Genomic DNA, 11,368 nt, shown 5'->3' with positions numbered 1-11,368 from the left:
TGTTCTGTTGTTTCAGATTTAACAACATACTTAATAGTAAAAATGGTACGTTCTGTTAGACCTCTTAGACTATTTCCAAAATACTTAATAGTTACCTCATGGAACAAAAGACTTGTTTTAAAACTTACAGGAACATTGTTTAATTAGATAGCACTGGTTCACATTTCAGCCCCTTGTAAATATCAAACGTATATAAAATAAGTCAATTAGGCCCAATTGGAATAAGGATGGCCCAGACCCAGTTTCACTCCATGCACATTAGGCCTGGGCCCATAACTGTCAAACGGACTGCTCTTACTGCGTTCATTTTAGACTTAACGAATCATGTTCGAAACTTAACTATAATAACTCGAAAGTATGTAAATAAAGTAGGACCTTTTCTTCATTTATTTTAGAGACAAATGAAAAATAGAAAATGTAGTCATTCTAAGATTATCCTTTTAAAAAATAATGAGAGGAGCCTCGCCAAATAAAAATGCAAATTGTGGGGCCCTCAATAATTGGTCATAATAAATACTTAGATTTTCTGGGATGGGCCGTCTAGCGAACTTCACGGTTTGCCCCAAAGATAATAACGCGTTAGACTCTTTAGACGCGATTTTTAATTAAATTACATGCTTAAATTCGGGTGCGCATTTATATGACCCAAATCCAAATCTCAACGGAGTCGGAACGTATTAACAACCACGGGTGCATTGATTGTGACGTGGTTCAAGATGCATCTTCACAACATTGCAATTCTATTAAAAAATAATAATAAAAGTGGTTTTAAACTTAATAAAAGCACACAGGTTATAACATGTATTAAAATCAGATATTTAGCCATTATAACAATTTAAGCGACCGTGCTAGAACCACGGGATCCGTGGGTGCCTAACACCTTCCCTCGGGTCAACAGAATTCCTTACTTAGAATTTTTGGTTCGCAGACTTCATTTGGAAAGTCGAATATTTTCCTCGAATTGGGATTCAAGATAAACCGGTGACTTGGGACACCAAAAGCCAAACCTTTCCCAAGTGGCGACTCTGAATTAAATAAATAATCTCATTTCGAATATTGTCACTTAAATTGGAAAAACTCCCTCACGCATTTATCCTCCGAGGTAGGCGCGCAAAAAGGAGGTGTGACTTTATATCATCCCAAGCTTCTGTAGTCCATATGTCATCAATGACGATTAAGTATCTCCTGCCTTTTAGAAGCTTTTGTAGTTGGTCTGCTAGTTGGCCATCATCTTGCTCAAAATATTCACTAGTCCTTCCACTTATTGAAGAAAGAAGGCCTAGTAGTACATTTCTCGCAATACTCTTGTGAAACAGTAACTTTTCCACGAATGTCAAAGTGAGACATAATGAATGGATCTGTGTAAAGCTTGTTAGCTAAAGTTGTCTTGCCGATGCCACCCATCCCTATAATGGAGACAACTTCTAGTTCACTTGATCCTCTGGCAAGTTGATCCTGCATCATCTCGAACTCGCTTTCATGGCCAACCATAATATTCTCGGGCTCTACAGCACGTTCAGGTATACTGGCTAGAGAAAACTTTTGTGCTTTCAAACCTTTGATGTTAGTGTACCAGTCCCGTATTGCCATCCACTGCTTCATGATGGAATCAATGCATTCTATCGCTTGTTCCAAGCAACAACAGAGTTTCCAGAAAGCGTTGCTCCGTAAAGTTGGTGTTTTTGAATAAAGAACTTTTATTGATCTCGAGTCAACCTTATCTTCTGCATTGAATACTACCTCTTTGATTTCAGCTTCCAAGCTTGTCAGTGCTTCAATATCCTCTGTTATATTACAGGGTTTCTCCATAATAGATCTCAAGGATTCAAGTTTCTCATAGAACGACTGCAAATTACATCCAGTAAGTTGCATTGATTGATTTATGGTGCTCATAAAAGAAGTAATAGCAGCATAAGCCATAATTATGTGTGACAAAAATAGAAATGTTTCTGCAGAGAGAAGAAGCAGAATATCTCTCAATGCGTATGTGATGCAATTGGGAGTTTGTGCAAACAGAAAGGTCTTTCTTTTGTTTATTGAGATCACAAGTTAGCTTCCATCACATTTCCAGCTGGAATCAGATGCTGATCATAAATCTTTCACCTTTTCCCTGTTAGGTCAGTGCATACTTTTAGGATGTGATAATTATCACTAATTCTCATTTCCGTTTTTGAATTGGAGAATCTGCTTTTTAAAAGAGACCAACCACCAAAACCCCTGATTTTACACCATGAGATCTTCTTTTGTTGGCTTTTGACCTAAAGATAGAAGATAATATTCAATAGAATTTTCTTTGATGCTTTTTTTTGTTTGATTCTTTTTGTTTGCCGTGTTGGCAACGGGTCTCATGGACAAAAAGGGCATCCTGGTGCACTAAGCTCAAGCTATGCACGGGGTTCGGTCGGGGAAGGGCCGGACCACAAGGGTCTATTGTATGCAGTCTTACCCTACATTTATACAAAATATTATTTTCACAGCTCGAACTCTGACCTTCTAGTCATATGACAGTAACTTTACTGGTTACGCTAAGGCTCCCCTTCTCATAAACAAATTCTATAAATAAAAGATAGACCCTTTATTTCTTCTGTTTTTAGATTGTGAGAATACGAGCTTATTATAATAGTGCCTCTACTATCATACTCTGAGATTCTGCTTTTTTTTTTTTGGCACAAACTCTCCCTATTGTCATAAAACACGTAAGAGAGAAAGAGAGACATGGCTTATGCTGCTATTACTTGCCTTATGAACACCATACAACAATCAATGCTTCTTGTGCAAGTTACTGGAAGTAATCCAATTTCACGAAGAATAGTTTCTTGGAAACTTCTTTTTTTCATGAAATTAGCATTAGGACGTGTTAGATAGTTATATAGTTAAAATGTAATTAGTCCGAGTCCCATATTGACCAGGAGTAGAATCTGTATTATGTATAGTTATAAATAGGGCTCATTGTATTATAATTAATTGATCAATATAGATTTTCTCCCGTGCATTTTCAAATGGTATCAAAGCATCGGTGAGAAAAGATCGTTGTGCGTCATTCCAGCGACATCCGGAAAGAAAGAACTAAGTTACCGTGCGATTTTCCTGTGACCTAAGTGGTTGTTTGCGTCAAAGTCACTAATTATCGGTGTTGTGCAAAATCCAACATCACAACAAGCTTCCCAAGAGAGAGGCGACAAAATCCAGAAAGATTCTCCTCAAAAAGCCCACTCACACCCCCCCCCACGCGCCTGTCAGAGATCTGCCGCTATCGGCACGTCTGTACTACGCGTCGGCGCGTGAGGACTATGTTGAAGTTTGGCAAAAATGTCAAAGTCCCACATTGGTTGGGAGTTAAGTTTGGGGGGGATTTTTCCCCTATAAAAGAAGGCCTAATGTTTAGGATTGAAACACACCTCTCATTTGCCTTCTCATCTGTTTAAGGCATTTGTATCTTCTCTCTTTAGTATTATTTCACTTGTATTTTGGAGTGAAATAAAATATTGGTTCTGTCCGAGGAGTAGGCAAAATTAGCCGAACCTCGTAAATTCTGGTGTTCCCTTTATTGTTGCTTTATTGTCTTATTTATTATTTGGTGGCTGTCATAATTTTGGTATAGTAGTTGTGACTTATTCACACTATATATATTTGGCTTCCGCAACAATTGGTATCAGAGCCAAGGTACTGTCTAAGTGTGCTCTGTGGTTGCAGCATAGTCTGATCTTCCACATCAGAAAAGATTTATCTTGGTAACTGAGTCAAGGTTCTGTCTGAGTATGCTCTGTAGTTGCAGCTTAGTCTGATCTTCTACATCAGAAAGGAAATAATCTTGATTTGTGTCGTCAGCTATTAAATAATATTTGTGTCAAATATGGGGGACAATAAACAAGAAGAATCTACATCAAGTGTCAACAATACGTCATCATTGGCATCTTCGCTTATGACAAGAATTGTGTCAAATGCGAAATTTGCGGTAGAAATTTTTGACGGGTCCGGACATTTTGGGATGTGGCAAGGCGAGGTTCTAGATGTCCTTTTTCAACAAGGGCTAGATCTGGCCATTGAAGAAAAGAAACCAGATGTTATTGGAGAAGAAGATTGGAGAATTATCAACCGTGTTGCTTGCGGTACCATTCGATCCTACCTTGCTAGAGAGCAGAAATATCCATACACAAAGGAAACTTCTGCAAATAAATTATGGAAAGCACTGGAGGATAAATTTTTGAAGAAAAACAGTCAAAATAAATTGTACATGAAGAAGAGACTGTTTCACTTCACCTATGTTCCTGGTACCACGATGAATGAACATATCACCAGTTTCAATAAGTTGGTCACAGATTTGCAAAATATGGATACAACTTATGATGATGGTGACTTGGCCTTAATGTTGTTGGCATCACTTCCTGATGAGTACGAGCACCTTGAAACTACTCTACTCCATGGAAATGACGAAATTTCTCTCAGAGAAGTTTGTTCAGCTTTGTACAGCTATGAACAAAGAAAGCGAGAAAAACAGAAGGGCGGAGAAGGAGAAGCACTGTTTGTGAGGGGTCGTCCTCAAAATCAAACGAGGACAAAGAAGGGAAGATCCAAGTCAAGATCCAGACCCAGCAAAGATGAATGTGCCTTTTGTCGAGAAAAAGGGCACTGGAAGAAAGACTGTCCGAAGTTGAAGAATAAGGCCAAACATAACAATGGAAAGGCTATTATGGATTCAAATGTAGCTGATTGTGATGATTCAGACTTCTCATTAGTTACAACAGAGTCATCAACATCATCAGACATATGGTTGATGGACTCGGCTTGTAGCTATCATATGTGTCCCAACAGGGACTGGTTCGTGGAATTTCAAGAAGGAGAATATGGAGTCATCCACACAGCGGATAACAGCCCTCTTACCTCATATGACATTGGTTCAATACGATTAAGGAACCATGATGGAATGATCAGAACATTGATAGATGTTCGATATGTACCGGATTTGAAGAAGAATCTCATCTCTGTGGGAGCCCTAGAATCAAAAGGGTTCAAAATCATTGCAGAAAATGGAGTGATGAGAGTATGCTCCGGTGCACTAGTGGTAATGAAGGCTAATCGGAAGAATAATAATATGTACCGCTATCGTGGCAGTACAGTTATTGGGACAGCGACAATAACATCCAGTGACGACAAAGAGGCAGAAGCAACCAAGCTATGGCACATGCGCTTGGGACATGCTGGAGGAAAATCCTTGAAAACTCTATCAGATCAAGGATTGTTAAAAGGAGTAAAGGCTTGCAACTTAGAGTTTTGTGAGCATTGTGTTAAAGGGAAACAGACAAGGGTTAAATTTGGTACAACGATCCATAATACTAAAGGCATTTTGGATTATGTACACTCTGATGTTTGGGGTCCTTCCAAAACACCTTCATTGGGTAGGAAGCACTATTTTGTAACCTTTGTTGATGATTTTTCCCGAAGAGTATGGGTGTATACAATGAAGAGCAAAGATGAAGTGTTGGGAATTTTTCTCAAATGGAAGACGATGGTGGAGAATCAGACAGGCAGGAGAATCAAGTGTATTCGCACAGACAATGGAGGTGAATACAAAAATGATCATTTCAATAAGGTCTGTGAAAATGATGGCATCGTCTGACACTTCACTGTTAGACATACACCACAACAGAATGGAGTGGCAGAACGTATGAACCGGACCTTGCTGGAGAAGGTACAGTGTATGTTGTCCAATGCTGGCTTGGGCAAAGAATTTTGGGCTGAGGCAATTACATATGCATGCCACCTTATTAATCGTCTACCATCTGCTGCTATTGATGGCAAAACACCATTTGAAAAATGGTACGGAAAACCTGCTGTAGATTATAACTCTTTGCACGTGTTTGGCTCAACTGCATATTATCATGTGACGGAGTCAAAATTGGATCCAAGGGCAAAGAAGGCTATTTTTATGGGAATTACTTCTGGAGTCAAAGGATATCGCTTATGGTGTCCTATGACAAAGAAAGTAATATTCAGCAGAGATGTTACCTTTGATGAATTTGCTATGGTAAATAAGGTAACAGAAGATACCAAACAAAATGAAGGTGCTTCTAAGCAGGTGGAGTTTGAGGGAAAATTTATTTTTCCTACACAAGAAGCAGAGGAGGAAACAAATGAAGATTACCCTCTGGAAGGAGAGCCAGTAGAGGAGATTCCAACTCAGGAATCTCAACAACAACTTGAATCAATAGCAACCAGCAGGCCAAAAGAACAATAACGAAACCTGTTCGTCTCATAGAGACGGTTGCTTGTGCAACCTCAATTGTAGCTGATGATGTTCCTACTACTTATAAAGACGCTGTTCAAAGTTCAGAAGAAGATAAGTGGAGGATTGCCATGAATGATGAGATACAGTCCCTTCATCAGAATCATACATGGAGATTGGCCAATCTCCCGAAGGGAAAGAAAGCAATTGGGTGCAAATGGGTATTTGCAAAAAAGGAAGGATTTCCTAACCAAGTAGATGTTCGCTACAAAGCAAGATTGGTGGCCAAAGGATATGCTCAAAAGGAGGGAATTGATTACAATGAAGTGTTTTCTCCAGTTGTAAACCATTCCTCCATTAGAATTATGTTGGCTTTGGTAGCACAATTGGATTTGGAACTAGTTCAGATGGATGTAAAAACTGCGTTTTTACATGGAAACTTGGAGGAGGAAATCTACATGACTCAGCCAGAAGGATTCAAAGTTGCTGGAAAAGAAAATATGGTGTGCAAACTTGAAAAATCGTTGTACAGATTGAAACAATCTTCTAGACAATGGTACAAGCGATTTGACGAGTTTATGTTGCGGCAAGGGTACAAGAGAAGCAAATACGATCATTGTGTGTATTTGCACAAGCTTAAAGATGGTTCATTTGTATATCTTCTCCTATATGTTGATGATATGTTGATAGCTTCCAAGAATTCGGAAGAAATTGATAAGTTGAAGATTCAACTGAAGAAGGAGTTCGAGATGAAGGATTTGGGTGAGGCAAAGAAAATTCTTGGCATGGAGATAATTAGAGATAGACGTTCAAAGAAACTCTGTTTATCTCAAAAGGAATATTTGAAGAGAGTACTTCAACGTTTTGGCATAGATGACAAGACTAAGCCAGTTAGTACTCCACTTGCTTCCCATTTTAAGCTAAGTACTACTATGTCGCCAATGGATGAAGCTGAACGAGAGTATATGTCAAAGGTACCATACGCAAATGTTGTTGGTAGCTTGATGTATGCAATGGTTTGCACAAGGCCTGACATTTCACAAGCTGTTGGAGTTATTAGCAGATATATGCACAATCCAGGGAAGGAGCATTGGCAAGCTGTGAAGTGGATTCTACGGTATATTCATAATACTGTAGATGTCGGGTTAGTTTTTGAGCAGGAAGGCAATCAGTTTGTAGTTGGATATTGTGACTCAGATTTTGCGAGTGATATGGACAAACGAAGATCAACTACTGGTTATGTGTTTACTTTTGCAAAGGCACCAGTTAGTTGGAAGTCTACTTTGCAGTCAACAGTTGCTTTGTCTACAACAGAGGCAGAGTACATGGCTATTACAGATGCTGTGAAAGAGGCAATTTGGCTTCAAGGATTGCTAAAGGAGCTTGGTGTTGAACAAAAGGGTATCACAATTTTTTGTGATAGTCAAAGTGCTATTCAATTAGCGAAGAACCAAGTTTATCATGCAAGGACGAAACACATTGATGTTCGGTATCATTTCGTACGAGAAATCATAGAAGAAGGTGGAGTCACGGTGAAGAAAATTCATACTACAGAGAATCCTGCTGATATGCTGACAAAGGTGGTGACTGCGGTCAAGTTTCAACATTGTTTGGATTTGATCAACATTGTTGAACACTGAAGATTGAAGATGAAGACACAACCAAAATTTGTTATTGAGAGAGAATTGAAAATGTGGAATTTTGCCAAGGTGGAGATTTGTTGAAGTTTGGCAAAAATGTCAAAGTCCCACATTGGTTGGGAGTTAAGTTTGGGGGGATTTTTCCCCTATAAAAGAAGGCCTAATGTTTAGGATTGAAACACACCTCTCATTTGCCTTCTCATCTGTTTAAGGCATTTGTATCTTCTTCTCTTTAGTATTATTTCACTTGTATTTTGGAGTGAAATAAAATATTGGTTCTGTCCGAGGAGTAGGCAAAATTAGCCGAACCTCGTAAATTCTGGTGTTCCCTTTATTGTTGCTTTATTGTCTTATTTATTATTTGGTGGCTGTTATAATTTTGGTATAGTAGTTGTGACTTATTCACACTATATATATTTGGCTTCCGCAACAGACTATGCCGGCCAAAATTTGAATACTTTTTTGTTGGACAGTGTCATCGCCATGCAAATTCGAGGTTACCCATCCAACATCAACTATGGTACTACATAGAAAATTAGCAGTACATAACTTAAACCTTAAATCAAGGCCAAAACAAAAATTTGAATGTACAACAATACTGTGCTACAACACTGACAAGTTTGTTTCATTTTGTTGGTCTTTTCCTTTCCTTTTCTGGTTATGCACACAACAAAGAATTGTTGCCTGTTGGTGTTAGCACTATCATGTAGGTGTTGAGAAAGAGTAAAAATCTCAATATTCTGAGATACAAGGACCAGGTTCAATACTATATTCTTGGCCATCAACATTCCTACAGTAAGCAGTGGTGTCGCTGTTCCTGCTGTCGCTGATGTTAGTTGTATTAGTTGCATTGTTATATCAATACATGGCACTGACATACTGCGGTTCAGCTTTATGGCGATAGCTGTGCTCGGTGTTCCAAATATATTCTGGTAAATAACATTGCTGATTTGCACTCCAATTACCTATCATGAAAAGGGTAACGAATATTTATTTGTACTCGGTGTTATACACCAAATCAAGAAATTTTAACTTAACAGAAAAAAGTGTGTGAAAGGCATTTGTTGTGCATTCATTGGTTTGGTGTGAATATTTAGACAAGTTTTTATTAAGCTGAATATGCATTTAAAGCAATGTTAACTTGCATTACCATTTCCTTACAAGCTCCTCGAACATCACAATAATTCTGGTCAATTATAATGGGATTCTTGACTGAGTTAAATTCAAGATTCTCAAATATGACATCTCGTACATATCCTCTGCCAACCTATTCACATGAAGTTAATGGTAAGCGGCTGATGGATTTCATATACTATTATATACTATGAGATCAACTGAAACCATTATTTTCGACACTAAACATAGATATATACTAAAAAACTACTAAAAAATTCAACAAATACTAAATTATGAACCCATAATCACAAAAAGCTAATTAAGAACCTTGAACATTGAGTCCATTGAGTTTAAATCTTGAATCTGCCTTTCGTTTTGATCAGACATTTAGGAAGAGTAAATTCACGTGTGAAGTTTCAATAGTATTAGTCCTGCTTTTAGTTCATTTTTTCAATGGCTAAGTCTGGTTAGTATACCTGCCATGTCTTGATGCGAGCTCCATTTGTAGTTCCATAGAAGAAAGCATTGCTCACATGAATGTTCTCTACTTGAGCAAAATTACCACCTTTCCCTACAGATTTAGAAGATAAAAACTGCTACAACTGTTGAAGATTCTTTTGTCTTTAGCTTTCAGTAAAATTCATTTACCATAAGAAAGAAGTTAATCTCTACTGCATGTTAGCTGAGTTCAATTTTTGGCCTCGTTGAAGTCTCTATGCCAAAATCCTAATGATGGGGTGGGATGGCCGGAATCTCTATGCCAGATCAAAATATTATTTCCTTTTTGCCGGAAACCTTGGCAACCCATAAGTGAACGATCCCTTCATTTCAAGCCAATTTAAACTTAAGGAACTCTTATAGTCTTTTTCCACCTTTTTTTTCCATCATAGTATAGTTTATTGTTATTAGAATATTAGAACTTCACCACAAAAGGATGGAGTGGGATGGCCGGGATCCCTTCGCCCTTAATCAGGGGCTCAAACTCGAGCCCCAAGAATAGAGAATTTCTTAGTAGGGAGTGCTTAACTCCCTTAGTTGGCCTACCCTGTAGATATCTGGATTAGTCAGACCAGTGGGTTGCAGAAACTGGATAGATAAAACGAATAAAAAGAAAGATCATAACATGGTTTTTGTGGCTGCAAGGGGGACAATAAAATACTGTCGACTTTAAACTACCGCAAAACACCGATGAGAAGACAACCTTATACCATGACCTGGTCCACATTGAATGTTGTATCTTTGGACATTAGAAGAATAATCTCCAATTGAAATGCAATCATCCCCTGTTGATCACAAGGCTAAAACAAGTCAATACATGAGTAATTAGTAAAACATTTGACAAGTTAAAAGTACCAGTGCTGATTTTAGAATTGGTAATGGCCACATATTGAGAAGACTGAATGTGAATTCCATCAGTATTTGGACTATTTCCTGGAGATTCAATCATTACACTATCCACTTTGAATCCATTGCATTTCTCTATAAGTATATGAGTTTGAGCACTGTTGCCAAAGTAGATGTTACTCTGCAAAATTAATAAGAGGTGAAGAATTTAAGTAGGCTTGCTATTCATTTTACAAATTTCTTTAGATTCAAGTTTACATGACCTAGTGCGTTTGATATGACGGAAGTCATTTTTCGGGTAAATGTTAAAAAAAGGAAATCAAGTTAAAAAAAAATTACCTGTACATGTCTAACTGATACTGATCTCAATAGAACCTCCGTAGTTTTCTTCAATGTCATATTGAATCTGCTTGGCAGAATTCCCAACAGATTGTCTACAGTACCTTATCTTAATTAGCTCAAGCGTGGTTATTTCTGCAAAATATTGAGGAATCGAATCTAAGAGCCCACACTCTTCAAAAGATAGTCGTTGAAGACATGGAAAGTGATTACTGCTAGCTCTCCAATACCGAATTTCCAAAAATTTCAGTTGCAAAAATTTTAACTGAGGAAATCCTTCCTCAACTACTTCCCACTCCTTGCCAATGCCGGCGTCAAATAGTTGAAGGGCCTCAAGTTGGGGCAACTTGCCAACAACGCCCAAGTTCTTCCACTGCAAACAAGTTTTGTACAAAGTTAGGTTTTTAAGGTTTTGTGGAAAAGCCTCTCGAGGAGGAAGGAAAATAAATGGACTTCCCTTCAATTTTCCCCAACATGGATGATCAACTCGATAAAGTATATCTTCTTCATTTTCTGCCGCTACCATGTGAAATCTCAATTCATGGAGGTGATCTAAGTAGCAAAGATCCTGAAGGACCTTGTCTTTGCTACGACATCTGTAGTCATGACCGATGCCACATATGTGAAGCTTCTTTACGTTTGGCATTAGTCTAAAAATTGACGAAGTTCAATATAATGGATTCCATCCAGACAGACATTCCAAATT

General features: G+C 38.1%; 2 protein-coding genes across 2 annotated transcripts; both read right to left on the bottom strand.

Moving 5' to 3' along the window:
- Positions 1–695: 695 nt before the first annotated feature.
- LOC107814998 (disease susceptibility protein LOV1-like) lies at positions 696–2,050 on the bottom strand. The gene has a single exon (XM_016640504.2). It carries the CDS (start codon positions 1,918–1,920, stop codon positions 1,249–1,251), a length of 672 nt encoding a protein of 223 aa, XP_016495990.1. The 5' UTR covers positions 1,921–2,050; the 3' UTR covers positions 696–1,248.
- Positions 2,051–8,971: 6,921 nt separating this feature from the next.
- Positions 8,972–10,426, bottom strand: LOC107811187 (polygalacturonase QRT2-like). Its single transcript, XM_075220814.1, has 4 exons — positions 10,333–10,426; positions 10,188–10,262; positions 9,456–9,550; positions 8,972–9,130 (listed from the first exon to the last, which is right to left on the bottom strand). The coding sequence occupies exons 1-4, from the start codon at positions 10,424–10,426 to the stop codon at positions 8,972–8,974; spliced, it is 423 nt and encodes a 140-aa protein (XP_075076915.1).
- Positions 10,427–11,368: the final 942 nt, after the last annotated feature.

Source organism: Nicotiana tabacum, chromosome 8, assembly GCF_000715075.1.
Source record: "Nicotiana tabacum cultivar K326 chromosome 8, ASM71507v2, whole genome shotgun sequence".
NCBI classification, from domain to species: Eukaryota; Viridiplantae; Streptophyta; class Magnoliopsida; order Solanales; family Solanaceae; genus Nicotiana; species Nicotiana tabacum.
Note: the sequence above shows the minus strand (reverse complement) of the source record. Positions and strands in the feature narration are given on the sequence as shown.